The sequence below is a fragment of the Heteronotia binoei genome, chromosome 12 (genome assembly GCF_032191835.1).
Source record: "Heteronotia binoei isolate CCM8104 ecotype False Entrance Well chromosome 12, APGP_CSIRO_Hbin_v1, whole genome shotgun sequence".
Classification (NCBI taxonomy): Eukaryota; Metazoa; Chordata; class Lepidosauria; order Squamata; family Gekkonidae; genus Heteronotia; species Heteronotia binoei.
In genome coordinates this window covers 62,821,645-62,840,759 of record NC_083234.1, presented here as the reverse complement: position 1 = coordinate 62,840,759, position 19,115 = coordinate 62,821,645, and the positions used below count along the sequence as shown (strand labels likewise).

At 48.5% G+C, this 19,115-nt stretch overlaps 2 protein-coding genes across 2 annotated transcripts in view; one reads left to right on the top strand and one right to left on the bottom strand.

Annotated features, from left to right (window-relative positions):
• The first annotated feature begins 1,950 nt into the window (after window positions 1-1,950).
• Window positions 1,951-11,112, top strand: SLC31A2 (solute carrier family 31 member 2). Its single transcript, XM_060250733.1, has 3 exons — window positions 1,951-2,042; window positions 6,657-6,846; window positions 10,697-11,112. The coding sequence occupies exons 1-3, from the start codon at window positions 1,976-1,978 to the stop codon at window positions 10,863-10,865; spliced, it is 426 nt and encodes a 141-aa protein (XP_060106716.1). The 5' UTR covers window positions 1,951-1,975; the 3' UTR covers window positions 10,866-11,112.
• A 3,356-nt stretch (window positions 11,113-14,468) lies between these two features.
• The window catches only part of NIBAN2 (niban apoptosis regulator 2), a 117,897-nt gene continuing 113,250 nt past the window's right edge, over window positions 14,469-19,115 (bottom strand). Inside the window, exon 14 of the mRNA XM_060250732.1 lies at window positions 14,469-17,969. Within this exon, the coding sequence (XP_060106715.1) occupies window positions 17,251-17,969 (719 nt within the window). The 3' untranslated portion in view covers window positions 14,469-17,250. The remainder of the gene's footprint in view (window positions 17,970-19,115) is intronic.

Below are 19,115 nucleotides of genomic sequence, written 5' to 3'. Positions count from 1 at the left end.
TGGAACCTTCTGTCATTGAGAAAAAATACTATGATCTGATGCATTTCAGTAAGAATTATGCCATACAGATAATTCAACTTAGGATTCAGCTAGAGCAGGAAACAGTGGAGCTCAATTCCCTATAGTACTTTTAATTTTGTCTGTAGGACTTCATTAAAGGGAGCAACAAGTAGCTAGTCTTCAGTGCTAGAGCCAGCGTGGTGTAGTTATCAGAGTGCCAGAGTAGGATCGGGGAGTACCCAGGTTCGAATCTCCACTTTGCCATGGGAACTTGCTGCGTGACTTGTGACCTGTCACGTGCTCTCAACCTAACCTGCTTTACAGGGCTGTTGTGAGGATGAAATGGAGGAGAGAACAATGTGACGCCCTTGTGGGTCCCCATGGGAAAGAAAGGTGGGGTCATAAATTAAGTTTTCAAAAAATCAAAATAGCTGTTTAAAAGGGTAAGGGGATTTGGGGGGGGGGAAGTATGAAGATAATTCTCAAACTTTAGAAAATATTTGTTTTTGAGCATCAAAAGCCATTATATTTAAGTTTTCATGGAGGAACAAGTTTGTAGCCTTGGTCCATATTTGTCATTTGAGGCTAGGGGGCACTGGTGGCTTGGAATGGTGTCCTGGCTGTGTCCCTACCTGGATGAGGATAGCCTGATTTCAGTAAATTATGCTCTAGTAATTTCCAGACTAGATTAATACAATACACTCTGTGTGGGGCTGCCCTTGGAGATGGTTCAGAAGCTGCAGCTGGTGCAGAATGCAGCAGCCAGATTATTAACAGGAACTCAGAGGTCCAAGCATTTAAGACCAGTTCTGCCTTGCCTGCATTGACTGCCTGTATGTTCAAGGTGCTGGTTTTAATCCAGAAACTCTGCATGGTTTGGGGCCTCAATACCTGTTGAAATGCCTTTCCTGCCTGCAGTCTACTTGGGCTGGAAAGGAAGGAAAGAAGGAGGGGGTTCAATATGTTACCATTGGAAGGGAGGATTGATTAATACATTTTAAGGGATGCTCAAATGCAGTATCAGAAAGAACTGAATGTCCTTTACTTGACACACAAGAAGAAGATATTGGATTTATATCCTGCCCTGTTCTCTGAATTGAACTGGGCACTACGCTCAGCCTCTGGGGCCTTCACCTCTAGAGGCTCAGAGGGTGTCAACTAGGGGGAGGGCCTTTTTGGTGGCAACCCCCCCCCCGGTCTCTGGAACAGCCTCCCTACTGTGACCCAACTGGTGCCAAATCTGCTATCTTTCTGGCATCAGGTTAAGAAAGCCCTCTTTACAGAGGCCTTTAAAGATCTCCCCAGTTACTCATGTTTTTAGTCATTGTATTGTTTCACACTGTTGTAAACTGCCCAGAGAGCTTTGGCTACAGGTGGTATAGAAGTTTAATAAATCATCATCAGACGTAGAGTCAAAGTCATGTGAAAGTTTTTCCACATTTGAGGTTATCATGATACCTGATTTTAACTTGACCTCAGGCATATTTTGTGAATGGGATGTGAAAATTAAAGGTAAAGGTAGTCCCCTGTGCAAGCACCAGTCATTTTCGACTCTGGGGTGATGTTGCTTTCACAATGTTTTCACGATAGACTTTTTACGGGGTAGTTTGCTATTCCCTTCCCCAGTCATCTACACTTTCCCCCCAGCAAGCTGGGTACTCATTTGACCGACCTCGGAAGGATGGAAGGCTGAGTCAACCTGGAACTGGCTACCTGAACCAGCTTCCGCTGGGATCGATCTCAGGTCATGAGCAGAGGGCTCTGACTGCAGTACTGCAGGTTTACCACTCTGCGCGATGGGGCTTGTGAAAATTAGCTGCAATTAAAACACTCAAGTCGGCTTGAATGCAGCAGCTGAAAATAGGATCCCCCATTTAGAAAAATTGACATCCTATTACATAACAAAGAGAATGGATGCGTAGCTAGCCAAACATTAGTCCCTTATTTTGACTCTAAGTTATCTCTCTCCCCACAGATGTCTTTCTTCTTCTCTGACAAAGTGGTTCTTCTATTTGACTTTTGGAATGTCCACAGCCCTGCAGGTAAGGAAAACAACCCTATCTTAAATTCTGTAAGCTGAGAGGTCCAACTAGATATATCCTGAGTACAGCAAAGATTATGCTTAACTTGAAACTTCCGTCAGATTTCTGAAACAATAAAAAGGTCTCTCTGTTTAGTTTCCCTTAAGTAACAGCCTCTTTTGGCTACTTGTACTTCACAAGACTTTTTCTTGCCAAGGACAAAAGATCAAAGAATTAAAAAAAAAAAGAACAAGACCCAAAATGAACTTGACTGTCAAGCAATGTGTCCTCTAATCTGCAGTCTTGTGAGCAAAAATTCATTAAAATTGTGAGCTGCTGCATAAATTATTGTGCTCTGGGATCATCCTTCCTGAGCTAAGGCAAAAATGTGTGAGCCAGAGGCTAAAAAACTGTGAGCTAGCTCATGCTAACTCAGCTTAGAGGGAACACTGCTGTCACGTAAACACCTCAGATTGCATTCTTACTGTCCTTCCTTCCTTGGGACCTTGGGGTATCCTGTGTAATTATACGGTGCCCTAGACTCCACCCCCTAATCTGCTATGCCTATCAAGGATCAGAAGGGTGCCCTGACCTGCATAGCCCAGGCAACTTGATCTCATCAGATTTCGGAAACTAAGCTGACCCTGGCAAATATTTGGAAGGGAGTCCTCTAAGGAATACCAGGGCTGGGATGCAGAAGCAGGAAATACAAGCAACTTCTCTGAAAAATGTCCTGGCTCCAGTAGGAATTGCCAGAAGTCACCATGACTCCCAGGCATACAAGCACACACACACACTTTTTTTAAAAAGGGGTGGAACCATGGCTATATGACCCGTGCTTTCAGGGCAAGGTCCAGCTTAGCCAATGCTGGGCTCTCTTCCTTAATTTTCAAACAAATTGGAACGACTGTCCCCCAAGACCAAGGACTTTTGGCAACTTCTTGAACCTGTATTGTCAAACCCGTCTCATGCACACCTTCTGTTTTGTAGGGTTGGGTTGTAATTTTTGCAGCACGTTGTACTGGGAAAAAAAACATTGCTGGGATACACCTCCTTAAGTACATGGAGAGGTGCTTATCCCGTCCTTAAATACAGTTTGTTCTCTAAAGTGGACTGCAGAATCATGGGCAGTTTGTTTTCTTGCATTCCATTTGGTTCCTAAGGTGACCAAGGAAGAACATGAGGGAAGTTTAAAATTATGGGGTGGATCCTATCAGCTCTTTCACTGAAGTTCATCATTCCCCTCCCCCGTACTTCAGTCCTTATCCTGTCTGGATTTTGTCTGCATGGGTTCCACAGTCCCTGGAATAACCTTTTTAAAGGAACCTTATCCTACCTCTGTTACCACCAGAAAAACTGGTAGGGTCAAACCACTTCTTTAACACAATCAGTTGATGGGAAGCAGATTCATGACCCCATGATGTAGCAATGATTTCTGCTTTAGACAGCTCAAAAAGTGGATTGGACCAATTCGTAGGTAAGAAAACCACCACTGTTGTACCAAGAAAGCAACAAACTTTGTCTTCTTGTCTGGAAAGGCTTCCTATTATATAGTGTGAGAGCCAGTGAGGAAGTTTCCTTTTGTTGCCAGGGTTGGGTCAGGTGCCTACAAGGCCAAAGGGCATGCAACTCTTGCCAGCTGTGGGAACCAGCATGAAATGAGAGGGGAAAGCGGTCACCCACCCAAGGGCCATCTTGGCTTTTGGCAGTATTTGACCAGCCAGTTGATTGGCATGCCAGCTAGGGTTGCTGGGTCCCTCAGACCACTGGTAGGGCAATGGGGGAATAGGATTAGCAGATCCAGCCTGGGAAACTCCTGGAGATTTGGGGATGGAGCCTGAGGAGGACAGGGACCTCAGTGGGGTACAATGCCCCAGAGTCCACCTTCCAAAGCTGCCATTTTTTCTGACTTCTGTAGTTTGGAGATGAGATATAATTCCAGCAGATCCCTAGTTACATCGTATGAAGATAAGTGAAAATGGCATGTGTATGTGTGTCTTTGTGTGTGTGTACAACAACATAATGTAGACCGCATGCCTTTGGGACAAACAGATTTCCGTTGGTGTTAAACTGTACTCAGGTAAGATGCCCAAGGGCAGGAGACGCATTGTTAGGCCCAGGGCGGAACTTCCAAGTGGAATTTTCAGAATAAACCAATGAGGGAGCAGCAAGCACAGGGGGCAGTTGGGCTAAATGGACAGAAGGAGAAAGCCAGGAGGTCCAGCCTGGAAGAACATTTGGCACGCAGGCGGCGAGCTCCGCTTGAAAGAGAAGGTGAATCAACGAGCCCAAGGCTGGCGCTGAGCAACACACTGAAGCCTTTGTCTACAGGGCTGCTCAGCTTCCTGGTTTCACCCAGCGGGAGCTATTTCCCCTGTGGGCACCTGGGCTTGGATCCCAGCTAAGGATCTCTTCTATTCACAGTAGCACGTTCCCCTGGCTTAAGGAGCCTTGTCCCGACACTGGAGGCAGCCGCGGAAGATTTCTACCACTGGTGAAAAGCAGCGTATTAGTAGAAAGGATCCATAGGAGTCAAACTAAGGTTGCCAACTCTGGGTTGGGAAATAACAGGAGATTTGGGAGGTGGAGTTTGAGGAGGGGTGGGGAGAGGAGAGCAGGATATAATGCCCAGGGGTATTTTTGTAGCAGGAACTCCTTTGCATATTAGGCTACACCCCTCTGATGTAGCCAATTCTCCCAAGAGCTTACAGGGTTCTTCTTACAGGGGCTACTGGAAGCTCTTGGAGGACTAGCTACATCAGGAGTGTGTGGCCTAATATGCAAAGGAGTTCCTGCTACAAAAAACAAACTCTGATAATGCCATACAGTCCACCTTCCAAAGCACCTATTTTCTCCAGGGGAACTGATTTCTCTTGCCTAAAGATTTCCAGCCACCACCTAAGCCAAACCTTGGTGTTGAATGAAAGAATTGTTTACAAGAGTTTGGCTCAGACATTTGTGAGGTTTGGGGGAGTGGAAGAAAAAAACTGCATGCCTTTGGAAGAGGACTCAGGGTCCAATAAGTCTGAGGGATACCATCTTGTGCCCTCCTGTGGACTGTAGAACCCATCTGGCAAGGGGAGCCAAAGTGAATGAGCGTGTAATCTGGCTTGCTGTGTGTGCTCTCAGGCTATAAAAGCTGTTATTGCTGGGTGGTTTTCTGCAACAGAAGCCGTGGGCAGGCCAGCTTCAATCCGGAACAGGCTCTCAGAAGGAACTGGGTTTCAAGAAATGTGGATGGCGCAGTGACTCAAGGAGGCAATAGATTCAAGGACTTGGACATTTACATTCTAAAGGAAGTCTGCCCTTTCTCACGCTCAGCAGAGCAGAAGCAGCGCTTGTGGGGCAGACCCTCCTAACGCACATTTTGCTGCAAGGCAAACAAGACCTTGGAGCGGTTATTGCCAGAGGAGTGTTTGTTAACCACAGACAGGCAGTCACAACCACTACCTGTTCCAGGCTCCGCACCAACGAATAAAACCCACCTTCTGCAAGCTCTCAGGGGATAGAATTAATTATGCAAAAGAAAGCCAAGAATTATTTCTGGTTAACATGGAAGTAGAATTGCCAACCTTCAGGCAGAGACAGGAGATCTCGCACACACCTGGATGTCATGGTGACCTCTGGTGTCTGACCCTTACTGGGGGTCTGGAGGATATTCAGGGAGGTGGCTGAGTAAAGCTTGCCCCTGCCTTCCGACTGCTGGTATTCCAAGGAGGTCTCCCATCCAAGTACCGGTACTTGCCAGAGTCAGCCCAGCTTAGCTTCCAACATCTGACAAGATTAGGCTTGCCTGGGCTATCCAGGGCAGGGCAGGGCAGGCCCAAGATGACTTATTAAGCATCTGTGGCTGAGCAGGGATATGAACCCGGGCCTCCTCACTCCCACACCACCACCATCCAACGAGAGTCAGCATGCTGCAGTGACTGGAGTGTTTGCAGGACCTTTTTTGTAGCAAGTACTCCTTTGCGTATTAGGCCACACACCGCTGACATAGCCAATCCTCCTAGAGCTTATAGGGCTTTTATTACAGGGCCTACAGTAAGCTCTTGGAGGATTGGCTACATCAGGGGGTGTGGCCTAATAGGCAAAGGAGTTCCTACTACAAAGAAAGTCCTGAGTGTTCAATTCAGATCTGAAGAAGACGACATTGGATTTATATTCCACCCTCCACTCAAGAGTCTCAGAGCGGCTCACAATCTCCTTTATCTCCCTCCCCCACAACAGACACCCTGTGAGGTGGGTGGGGCTGAGAGGAATCTCACAGCAGCTGCCCTTTCAAGGACAACCTCTGCCAGAGCTATGGCTGACCCAAGGCCACGCCAGCAGGTGCAAGTGGAGGAGTGGGGAATCAAACCCGGTTCTCCCAGATAAGAGTCCGCACACTTAACCACTACACCAAATTGGGCTCTGAGAGACCCCCGGCTGAAATCCCCACACTGCCATGGAAGCTTGCTGGGTGATCTTGGCCTTGTCACTCTCAGCATAATCTACCTCACAGGGTTGTTGTGGGGAGAATAATGTTGGAAGCCACTTTGGATCTCCATTGAAGAGAAAAGCAGGGGGCGGCTATCTAAGCCACAGGAGACCAGCTCTTGCCGTTGACCCGCAGCTCTTGATCTCATTGCTTCCCAGGGATGGTGCTTTCGGTGCTGATCATCATGCTGTTGGCCGTGATGTACGAAGCCATCAAAGTGGGCCGGGCCAAGCTGCTTCAGCACACGCTGCCAGCCATGGCCCCCAGCCTCAGCCAGGAGACCTTAGAAGAGCCAGAGAGGGCGTCCATGAACACAGGCGTGGAGCAGCTAGCCAGCACCTCCCAAAAGTAAGAACAAACGGGTGGGAGCAAAGAGATTGTTCCTAGCTTCCTCTGTGACATCTGATTATCCCTCCCTCAAAAGGAGGTTGCCTGTTGCATCTCTGCATGAGTCACGGCTTGCTTCCCCCTGTTCCAGGTCAGAAACCCATGCAGAGAAAGAGGGAGATCAGCTCCACTCAGGCAGGCTTTAGCTACAGGCTACTCCATTCACCCTCCCCCTTCCATCTGTATGGCCCCGCCATTGGAGGGCCTCCAGTCTGACCACTCTGAACAAGTGCAGCTTTGCTACTGTAGGGCCTTCAGATTGGCAGGAAAGGGGGGAACCTACTTACAGCCAGCTGGTTTACTGAGTTCGATAAATGGGGGGAGACAATGTAGCTTTACTTGAGAAGCAGAGAAAATGTTTAGGGTCAAACTGGGTGGCCCCCCCCAACAAAAAATGCTGCTGCAGGCCTCACCAAACATGAAATCCTGGCTATGGCCCTGTACTCGGGGCAGATAAAGGGTTGTGTAGGTCAAAAAGTAAATCTTTACAGGAAGAGAGAAAAATGGGCTTCAGAGATAATACAAAGAGGCTGAAATGTTTGTTCATGTAAAAAGGAAAGGAAAGGTCCCCTGTGCAAGCACTAGTCGTTTCCGACTCTGGGGTGATGTTGCTTTTAAAACGTTTTCACGGCAGACTTTTTACAGGGTGGTTTGCCATTGCCTTCCCCAGTCTTTTACACTTTCCCCCCAGCAAGCTTGGGGACTCATTTGACCGAGCTCGGAAGGATGGAAGGCTGAGTCAACCTTGGGCCGGCTACCTGAATCAGCTTCCGGTGGAATCAAACTCAGGTCGTGAGCAGAAAGTTCAGATCACAGTACTGCTGTTTTACCACACTGCCCCACGGGGCGACTTCATGTAAAAAGCAGCATGGTTATCTTGAGTCTTGCCTTTCTCCCTTTTTTAGTGTGCAAAAAAGGAACCTGGGTGTGTGAGAAAAAGAAACTTCCCTGCCTCACCTCTGAAAGCAGCAAAAAGGACTCAGCAAGGCAGGTGGAGGAAAAGTTCATCTCCTTTCCCTCATAGGCTCCTGTGTTAAACACTAGACATTTACACACACAATGCTTTACGTGGGAACAGGGAGCATCTGAAGGACAACTTGATGATCCAGGGAAGTCAGCACAGATTAGTCCCCCACAGATCCTGCCAGACCAACCTCATTTCCTCCTTTGATCGAGTGATGAGCTGCTTGGTGTGTGAGAATGACATTGTTTACCTGGATTTCAGTAAAGCTTTTGACAGGCTTCCCCATTATGTTCTGGTAGGTAAGCTGAAGGACTGAGGACTGGGCTCTAGGATAGTCAGGTGGAGAGGGAACTGGCACCCAAAGAATTGTCAGTGGCAGGATTTTTTTTGTAGCAGGAACTCCTTTACATATTAGGTCAGTTTGGTGTAATGGTTAAGCCAGTTTGGTGTAATGGTTAAGTGTGCGGACTCTTATCTGGGAGAACCGGGTTTGATTCTCCACTCCTCCACTTGCACCTGCTGGAATGGCCTTGGGTCCGCCATAGCTCTGGCAGAGGTTGTCCTTGAAAGGGCAGCTGCTGTGAGAGTCCTCTCAGCCCCACCCACCTCACAGGGTGTCTGTTGTGGGGGAGGAAGGTAAAGGAGATTGTGAGCCGCTCTGAGACTCTTCAGAGTGGAGGGCGGGATAGAAATCCAATATCTTCTTCTACCCCTGATGTAGCCAATCCTCCAAGAGCTTACAGCAGGCCCTGTACTAAGAGCCCTGTAAACTCCAGGAGGATTGGCTACATAGGAGGGGGATGGCCTAATATGCAAAGGAGTTCCTGCTACAAAAAAGCCCTGGTCAGTGGCGTTCCATCTGATTGGAGGGAGGTATCCAGTGGGGTGCCACATGGTTCAGTTCTGGGCCTGGTACTTTTCAGTATTTTTGCAAATGATCTGGATGAGGGGATGGAGAAGGACTACTCATTAAATGTGCAGATCACACCAAACGGGGAGGAGTAGCAAACACCCTGGAAGATAAGAGATAGAATTCAATAAGATCTGAGCACACTGGAAAAGTGAGCGGATGAGAATAAAATGCGATTCAACAAGGCTAATTGCAAGGCTTCTACATATGGGTAACAAAACTGGCAAGCATCCATACTGGATGGAGGACACGCTTCTGAGGTGTGAACAAGATCTTGGGGGTAGGCTAAATATGAGGAGTCAGTGTGATGCAGCAGCAAAAAAGGCCAATGCAGTCTTGGGGTTATCAACGAAGGCATAAAATCCAAATCACAAGATGTCACCATTCTGCTGTGCATTGTGCTGGTTGGGCTGCACCGAGAGTACTGTGCACAGTTCTAGAGGCCTCACTTCAAAAAGGATGTGGACAGAATAGAACAGGTGCAGAAAAGAACAGCAAAGATGACCAGGGGCCTGGAGGCCACGCCCTAGGAGGAAAAGCTGAGGCACTTGGGAATGTTAAGTCTGGAGGAGAGGAATTTGAGGGGGAGGGGGACATGACTGTTCTCTGGAAGGATTTGAAGGGCTGTTACTTAGAGGAGGGCAGGGAGCTGTTCCCGTTGGCAGCAGAGGAGAGGACACAAACTACAGGTGGGAAAATACCAGCTGGATATTAGGGGATTCTTTTTCTTACAGTAAGTGTAGTTCAGCTATGGAATTGGCTGCCTAGGGAGACGGTAAGCTCCCCCTCACTGGTAGTCTTCAAACAGCGACTGGACAAACACTTGTCAGGGGTGTCGAACTCATGAGGGCCAGATCTGACATAAATGAGACCTTGTTGGGCCGAGCCATGTCGGGCTGGGCCACGTGTGTACTTATTTAAGATTAGGTAGCAGAGATATAAACTTTATAAAGGACACAGACAAACACAATTAAATATTTTTTTAAAAAAAATCTTAAAACATGCTTAAAACATTAGCACTTGTTTTTAAAGGTGCTTTCTTCATATTTCTCTCATGGGATCCAGGGAATTGCAGGAGTGGCCAACGGTAGCTGTCCAGCTGTTCTTTGCCTACAACTCCCATCAGCCCCAGCCAGCATGGTCAATGGCTGGGACTGATGGGAGTTGTAGGCAAAAGAACATCTGGACAGCTACCATTGGCCACCCCTGCCATATTGGAATGAAAAAAGGAGGCTGCCAACAATAGGTAGTCTTGGCGTCATACAATATTTGACAGGAGACTTGTGATGCAGCCACTGACGGGAACTGGCTGTCACAGATGAAACATCAGCTTCACTCTTCGAATATTTAGACTTTGCTTTTCTCCTTAGCGGGGATCCAGAGGGGTTTATTATAATGTCACTTTCAGCTTCTTTGTTTTAACCTAACAACCGTATCAGGGAGGTTAGGCTAGCAAGCTACCATAGTAGTGTGGGGGGTTGAACCCTGACCCATCTCTCTAAGCACTGCTCTACACTGGCTGTCACCCTGAGTACTGTTCATTGTTCATCTGTTCTACTGCCAAGACATCTGGACCGATTTCCCACTAGCCATATGCCTCTCTCACGCTCCTCTTCTCTGCAGGGCTTCTGTCGGATTTCACACTGTCTGTCCTGAGGCTGCAACTCGCTTCGCCTTTTCCACGCGGCAAAGAGAGACCGGTTTTTTAGAGGATCTTGTTTGCTGCGCGAAAGAGGCGGAGCGAGTTGCAGCACCAGGGCAGATAGTGTGAGATCCGACAGAAGCCCCGTGGAGAAGAGGAGAGTGAGAGCGGCATAAGCCTAGTGGGAAATCAGCCCTGGTGTATCTGCTTTATTCTAATCCACAAACAAGTGTGAACATAAAAGAAAAGGAGGCAAATTCTAATATCTGGTCCTCTTTCCCCCCTTTTCTGAAAGGGTACTCCTGTGGCACAGCACCCAGACCCTGCTCCACATCCTCCAAGTGGTCCTTGGTTACCTGGTGATGCTGGCTGTGATGTCTTACAATGCGTGGATTTTCTTGGGTGTGATTGCGGGCTCAGCCATCGGGTACTACGTAGCCTACCCACTGCTCAACGCAAGATAGCCTCGGTCGACTCGATGCCATACAGAAAGTTGAAACAGGCCAGATTCTGCTTCAGAAACTGATCGGTGAGGCCCAGTGGCTGCTGGGGAGAAAGGGAAGTCCCCGCCGACGTAGGGTGTTCTTTCTTCCACCCACCAGGTCTTTGTTCCAACTTCCGTCTTCCAGGTACCAACAGCTTCTGACCTTTTAAAATGGTACCTTTATTCCTCCTTTTTACAGAGTGACTTAAATATATATATTTTTAAAAGACTCATTGTCTTTATGGCCATCCTAAGACATTTTATGGCCATCTATCAAGTCAGAAGCCCAGTCCTATCACCGCCATCTGGCAGGTCTCCAAATCTTAAGGGAATTTTACAGCCTTCTCCCTTGTTATTTCTACCTAAAGTGGGCAGGCTCTGAATCCAGGGTCTTACCTGCTTGCAAAGCACATGGCCTTCTGTTGATGAGGGTTGTTTTGCCCCATTCCGTTTGCACTGGAGGAATGCTGCATACCCCTAGCTTAGCTCGGCAGGGACAGTGACAGGATCTTGTTGCCTTGATTGGTGCCAGGATTTTTGAACTTAATTGGGGAAGAGTCTGCAAAAATGTATGGGAAAGGTAGCAGGCCCAAAACTGAGGTACACAGGCGAGAATGAGGAAGAGGGCACCCCGGCTCCCAGCTAATTGGCAGACTGGTTGCAATTAAGGAGCAGGTGCTAATGGGAGAACTTCCAATATTATGCAAAGATTTCCAGGCTCTGAGCTTTCTGGCTGGTGCTTTTGGAAGTGTGGGGAAACATTACCCATTGCATACTGGACGGGCAACGTTATAAAGGGCCAGAAGCTCTTTAGTGTGGCCCTTTGCCTGCATTTCTCAACTCTTTAATGGAAGTTGTGTATTCTTAGAAGCATAGAATCGGAAAGGACCTCCAGGGTCATCTAGTCCAACTCCCCGCAGAATGCGGGAAATTCACAAATACCTCCCCCACCCACACCCAGAAGATGGCAAAAACCTGAGTGGCGATCAGCATTTCCCTGGGTGTGTAAGAAAGGGCCACAAGAACAAAGCACTGATGCAACCCTTCCTGCCCTCCCTCTCGTGATCTGCCTAAGTTCACAGGATCAGCATGGCTGTCAGATGGCCATCTAACCTGCTTAAAAGCCTCCAAAGAAGGAGAACCTCCCACATCCCAGGGAAGCCTGTTCCACTTAGGAACCACTCTATCAGGAAGTTCTTCCTAATATTTAGCTGAAAAACTCTTTTGACTCCATTTCCACCTGTTGGTTCTGGTCTGACCTTCTGGAGCAACTGAAGCAACTCTGCACCATCCTCTATACGACAGCCCTTAAAAGTTCCTGGGGTGGATTTCTTTCGGCTTGCCTGGAGAATGCAATACGGAAGATGCCTCTTTCTGAATATCCTCTTCTGAGGATCCTGTACCTGGCCATTTTAGCCATGACTGGAGTCACAGAGTTTATTGATCTGCTGAACGGACTTTGGCATGGGGTTTTATTGGGAGAGGGGGGGGGGGTTGAACTGGAATTTCCTTATAATTTGTGCCATGGTTCCATTTCAAGGAGGATAGGAAGCAGATAAGATATGTAGAAATGTGATAGGATTTTCCCAAATGGTTTTTTAAAAAGTAAAATGTGGTTTGGGGCGTCATCACAAAGAGTAGGGAAGTTAACCTTCCCCTTTGCTGTGTTTCTCTTATTGGAATACCCCTCCTGCAAGTTATTTGCGGGAAGGGAGGCTGGTGTGCCTTTTCTGCCTGCCTTGTTTACCTGCCAAGGCTAAGAGCAGCTTGGGGAGAAATTAGCATTAGTTTAAATCAGCAAAACCACATTGCAGAGAGAGAAAGAGAGATGAAGCTCCATTGTGAATTGGTGCCCCGGATGGTAATTGTTAGTCTTTTGAAACGTGTGGAAAAACCTGTGCGCAGAACTGTCAGCAGCATCTCAGGTCAGTGTTATCCAAAATTATTTACTGTGTAAGTTCCTACATTGTTCTGTGTTTGTGGGTACCACGCTAGGAGGGAGGGTCTAACCACTAGGACAATCCCACAAAGCGGCCCTCTACAGTAGAACAAAGCAAGAGACCTGTATCACCTTTAAGACCAACAAACTTTTATTCAGAATGTAAGCTTTCGTGTGCTCTAAGCACACACACATCATCAGACGAGGAATGAGGTACAGTAAGCAGAGCTACATATAGCTAGTGGGGTTTAGAACGCAAGGTGGTACAAAGTTAAAATCCAATAGCAGAATACTTTGTACCACTTTGCGTTCTAAACCCCACTAGCTGTACGTAGCTCTGCTTACTGTATCTCATTCCTCGTCCGAAGAAGTGGGCATGCACACAAAACCTTATATTCTGAATACAACTTTGTTGGTCTTAAAGGTGCTACTGGACTCCTGCTTTGTTCTACTGCTTCAGACCAACAAGGCTGCCCACCCGGAGCCCTCTACAGCTGTGTGCTGTTCTGAGATCACCCCTTCCCTACGTAAACTTCTTCATGTCGAGTTAGCATGAACTGATTTGTTAAAGAAGCGAGAAGAGTTTCAGCATCTGAAATGCCAAGGAAGCATAAGCTAGTTTCAACATGAGTAACTGGAAAGGGGAAGCACCACCCCCATCCCATGTGCCAACTCTACAGTGGGTGGGGCATCTGGATCCTATCTCCAAATGGCTGTCACCGAAGGTTGCTCACTCTGGTTTGGGAGATCTGGAGGCAGAGTGGAAGAGGGTAGAGTTGGAGGGGGGGGGGGGGAAGTTCAGTGAGGATGGGATGGCGTGGAATCCACCGTCCAAAGTTGGCATTTCCTTCAGGGGAACTGATCTCTCGTCATCTGCATGGGGTCAGCTGTGACCTGACGGCACGTTCTTCTTCTGTGCATGCAGAAGTTCTCTGATTGTATTTTTCCTCCTATTAAAAACACTGCCAAGTCTGCAAGATGGGGCCTGATTATAGACAATTAAGGTGGTAGAACAAAACATTAATGTGTACGTCTGGTGTGTTTATGGGACTAGGATGAATGAAAACCTGGTAAAATACAACTGGGAGAGACTTCTGGGTTTCAAGCGGGGGGGGGGGGGGGACAGGGACACACCCAGGCTCCAGTTATGCTGTATCTCGTTCTGCTTGGAAGAAGATTGTTAAGGGTTTGGCTGCAAAAAGGGAAACGTTTTGATCCTGACAGTTGACTAGCGGCAGCGTTAGAAACGACTGCAAGGTCACTTGCTGATATGTTAGACAAGAGATTGTGCATCAACCCATGATTCTTACCCCCCCCCCCAACAAGAGGTGCCAACCTCCAGGTGGGACCTGATCCCCAGACTACAGAGATCAGTTCCCCTGGGGAAAATGGGTGCTTTGGAGGGTGGACTCTATGGCATTGTACCCCACTGAGGTCCCTGTCCTCCCGCGGCTCTACCCCCACATCTCCAGGAGCTGGCTACCCTACTACTCTATCCCCCCCTGGTGGCCAGGGAAGACAATGGCAGCCCTACCCCCCCCCCCCCAAATGAGTTTTTTTTTTAAAGAAAAACCCCCACAAAAACTACAGTTACTGTATCCTCCGAGCACAAAGATCTCAAAAAAGAAGACAAATGGACTTTGCTGACATTAAATAAAGCTGGGTTTTATTATTAATATATAAGCACTTTTCTTTAAACATTTGGTATAACATTTGCAATAAACTATCTTGGAAGAGAAAAAGAGGCTTTGGTTCTTAACATTAAGGCACTTTTTTTTTCTTTTCTTTTTTTTAAATGGAGGTGGGAGCCTGCCTGAGCAATCCTTTTTCCCTCTGCCCAGAGCCCCAACCGTTTTCAGCAAAGAAGTCACAAAACACTGAGAAAGTTATCTGGAAGTTGGAATTCTACCCTAGTTTGATGGGGAGAGGGGAACGAAAGAGAGAGAAAGAAGGCAGCTCGGGTCACAGCCCGTTTCCCATGGCACCAGAAGGTTCTATAATGCTGCCACGTGGTGGAGATACCTATTTTGCCAAGCCTTCTGACCTTGTTTCTAGGGATGATTTTTCTAGGCCTATACCCCCAACACTGCAGAACAGGGGTCCGGCTCCCTTAGAAGCCTTTGATGGGGAGGGTGAGGATTGGGCCGCAACCCAAGTCATTCTGCAGCCATCCAAACAAAGCTATTTCAGAAAGGACCACCTGGGTACATCTGTCCTTTGCTTTCCCCTTATGCCAAGTAGGGCATGGCAGACAATAGCAACCTCTTCAGCTGTCAGCCCTGAACCGATGGGCCAGCTTGCCCTGCCCAAATCCCAGTTGTACAACTTCACACAAATCCAACTCCCTGGTCAGCCTCCAGACACGCAGCTCCATAAGGGGCTACTGTACAACTCCTTCGCCCACCCAAAATACACCTGTAGAAAGACGCAGCACATGACCATGTTCTCTTACAGCTGAATCAGCCATTGTCACCTCAGGGGCAATGACATGTTACCTCTCTGGAATACATCTGGGAGTTTTGTCCTATATTTGGATCCTATTTAGGTGGAGATGTCTGAAGCACCTCTTGAGACGAGGTTCCCCGACTTGGATTCTTCAATCTCCTTTCATCGGCCTGCTTACCGAAAACCTTGGAAATGGCCTCAAAACTCAAGAGGAGGTGCAGAAAGCAATAGGATGCGCAGCGTAACATAAAAGCAAGTCTTGAGCATTTAACTGGGGGAGGGAGCAACAACAGGTCAGAAGCTGGTTTTTATCCAGATTCCCCACCCCACACCCCTCCCCCCCCGGGGCCCCACATGAGGTAAAACGTGGATTAAACTGGTTGGCAAATTTAGGGCTTATTCAGCTTGCAGTTGGCTATCCATTCCACAGAACGGGTAGGAAAAAAGGAGGATCTATCCAAATTGTTCTACCAAAAAACAAAAAAAAAATACAGGAAAGAAAGTGGATGGTGCCATCCAAAATCTAGGAACATGTGAGAATGAGGTTCTATCCAAAAACATCAGCCAACATCTCTGAACTTCATTCCTCCTTCTCAAATATTACTGAGTTTTTTAGCAGTAAATCTGTAGCATCCTCCAGGACATTTCCAATGCAGGAAATGCATTATTTTCTTCCAAAATGAGCCAGCACTGGTAGCCCTACAAGGGCCCAAAGGCAAATACAATTCAGCAATCCCTTCGGACCAGAATTACACACTTAATGAACACATACACACACAACTTTGTACGTCATCTTAGCGGGCTGCTTCAAATGTGACACCCCCCCCCCCACTAGTGCATTAATGGAAAGGTTCCAATACACTCATCTTTTTAAAAACCGCAGAAGACCTGCAGGGTTTCTAGCAAAACAAATAAGCATTAACAGAGTGGGGGAAACCTACACGCAAGCATCCTCCCTGCATTAACCAGCGGGTATCGTTTTGTGGCTTGTAAATATATGAGGATATCCAGAGCACGCTTGGCTTCGTATGCAGACTTAGCCCCACGATGCTCACGGGTTTTTTAAAAAAAAGATCCATTCTGCAGCCTCCTCATTCCTACTCACCTCTCCTTCCAACATCACATCCGTTTCCTGCGGTCATTTAAATCTTAAGCTTCTTCTTTCAAAGTTAGATTTTGCTCATTTCACTTGCTACGTTCTTTTCATTGGGGCTCTTTACTCACCCCCGGGGGGGGGGGGGGACTTTGGACAGGGAGGCAGGATGGGCAATCCTGCTTCTGCTGCTTCTGAGTTTCCCAAAACTGCCACAAAAGGCACCTGGATTCTGTGGTCCAGGGAAAGCTGGGGTATGAGATTGCAGCATGTGGGGAGGGGCCGGGAGGAGGGAGACAAAGTCCCCCTCCCCCATCCCTGTAGACAAAAGAATTGTTTGCATAAATCAGCTTCTACCGTCCATAAGAGAGCGACCCAGGTGGAGTTACATAGGACTGAGTTACGAGACCAAGTCAGATTGATGCAGACATTAAAATATTTGCTGTACAGATGGAGATCTGGCTGCCACACTGCTCTGCTGCTCCAAGCATTCTTGAAGTCCGAGATCAAGCATCAGTAGTGGCGGGGGACTTGAAAGAATCCAATTAGAACAAAGGTACAAAGAAGGGGAGCAGGAAAGCAATCTATTCAGGGCTACAGAGGCCCAGAAGGGTCAGCAACAGCCTGGTCCCATGAGGCAGCTGGAGCACCTTGCAGCAAACACGATCATTTTGGGGACTCCGTCCTCGTTTCCCTCCCCCTCCCAAGGGCAGCACCCCTCCCAGAGGGCTTGGACCACATCGCAAAACGGATGCTGCTGGACCACGCCGAGGCGTCGCCTACCCTTGCCCGCCCCCCCAGCCCCCCACCCCACAGGGTCACCAACTCCAGTCTGCCTTTGGTGCTAACGTGGCTGAGAGAAATCCTCCGGCGGGAGGGGGGCCTGGCTTAGAACTCAGTCTGCACCCCCTCGCTGTCTTCTGCAGCCCCGCCGCTAGTTGTCGAGGGAGGCTCCGCTTCCGCCTCGCAGCTCTGGGCTGATGCCTCCTCCCCCATCTCCTTGTCGCTGGGTTGAAGGCAGTCCTTCTGGACTTCCCCAGCAGGTGCCGGGGATGGAAGTTTGGCAGGAGAGGCCGGTGTGGTAGCGACGACCTCCCTTTCCTCAATCTGCGGAGCAACAGGGAATTCTGCAGGGCAACCCTCTGCTGGCGCTTTTTCCTCTTTCTCTTTCACGGTTTCTTTGCTCTCCTGAATGACAGTGCCGTTGCTCAGCTGCTCCTCTGCCTTCTCGCTGACTGTGACCGGAGCCTCCACCTGAAACTCCTTCACCAGCATCCCACGAAGCTCCTTCATGCTGCTGGGAGAGCCCTGCGTGGGAGAGCTCGGGGAGCGGCCCAGTTCTTCCGGCTCCGTCGGTTCCGGGGATCCCTCCAGAGACGTGACATCGTAAGGCAAGGCCCCTTCCTCGACGTGGATGACTGACACCACTTGCTTGGCCCGGCGCTGTTTTTCGTCCGAAGGGTCTGAGTCCGGCTGGCCGCCGTACTCCTCCCCCCAGTTGATGGGCTTCTCCTCCCCGAGCAAATGCAGGTTGGGGTCGCTGTTGTGCATCACAATGCTGTCGCGGTAAAGGTTGTGTTTCCTCTGCACCGCGGCCTCCTTCACGGCTGCAATGGTATAAACCGGAAATACGCAGAATTTTTAATTCATGGCCAGGCAATATATGAATAGCTTTATAATAATAGAATCATGGAGTTGCAGGAGACCTCCAGGGTCATCTAAATCCAACCCCCTGCGCAATGCAGGAAACTCACAAATACCTCCTCCTAAATTCACAGGATCTTCATTGCTGTCAGAGGGCTATCTAGCCTCTGTTTAAAAACCTCATGCGGTATTTGTAGGGTTCAGCCAAGAAGACGACGACTGCAGATTTATACCCCGCCCTTCTCTCTGAATCAGAGACTCAGAGCGGCTTACAATCTCCTATATCTTCTCCACCCATAACAGACACCCTGTGAGGTGGGTGGGGCTGAGTGGGGTCTCACAGCAGCTGCCCTTTCAAGGACAACTCCTGCGATAGCTATGGCTGACCCAAGGCAATTCCAGCAGGTGCAAGTGGAGGAGTGAGGAATCAAACCCAGTTCTCACAGATAAGAGTCTGCACACTTAACAACTACACCAGTTTTTCCCATTTGCAGGGTCATGACCCGGTACCAGGCCACGGAAGCCTCACTACCGGGTCACAAGAAAAGCCAAAGCTAGCCCTGCCCCCAGCAAAGGTAGCCTCACCCCATCTCTGTGCTGTGCAGAGAGGAGCTGGGCTGCCTCTCCTTCCTTCTCCCCCACTCCCAGTGTTTGAGAGAAAAGCAAACATCCACTGGCATTTTAGACCCATGAAGTGTTCTTCAAGGTATGAGCTTTCATGTGCCTTGCAGTATGTTCTTTTGGGGAGATTTCCCTGGAAGGCCTGGGCGGCAAAGAAGGGTGTGTGTGTGTTTTTCAGCTGGGAGGGGCAAGGAGTGGGCATTCCAGTAGTTATTTTTTTTAACCAAATGACCCCTGGGCAGAATTTTTGCTGGCTGAGGTCATCTGATGGTGAGAAAGGCTTTTTTTCCCCCTTTGCCCCTCTTTCCTTCCTTCCTTCCTTGCAAGTGATGCTCTGTCTGTATTCTTGGTGCTGGGAGGGGGGGAAGCAACAGTGGGAGGGCTTCTAGTGTCCTGGCCCCACTGGTGGGCATTCTGGTGCTTTTTGGGCCCTGTATGAGGGAGTTTTGGACTGGATAGTCCACTGGCCTGATCCAACATGGCTCCTC

Excerpts from the sequence above, each read along its gene's own strand:
- SLC31A2 (XM_060250733.1), top strand. The coding sequence starts at position 1,976 with ATGTCTTTCTTCTTCTCTGACAAAGTGGTTCTTCTATTTGACTTTTGG. Across the intron at positions 2,043-6,656 it reads GAATGTCCACAGCCCTGCAG|GGATGGTGCTTTCGGTGCTG; the intron begins GTAAGGAAAACA and ends ATTGCTTCCCAG. Across the intron at positions 6,847-10,696 it reads CTAGCCAGCACCTCCCAAAA|GGTACTCCTGTGGCACAGCA; the intron begins GTAAGAACAAAC and ends CTTTTCTGAAAG.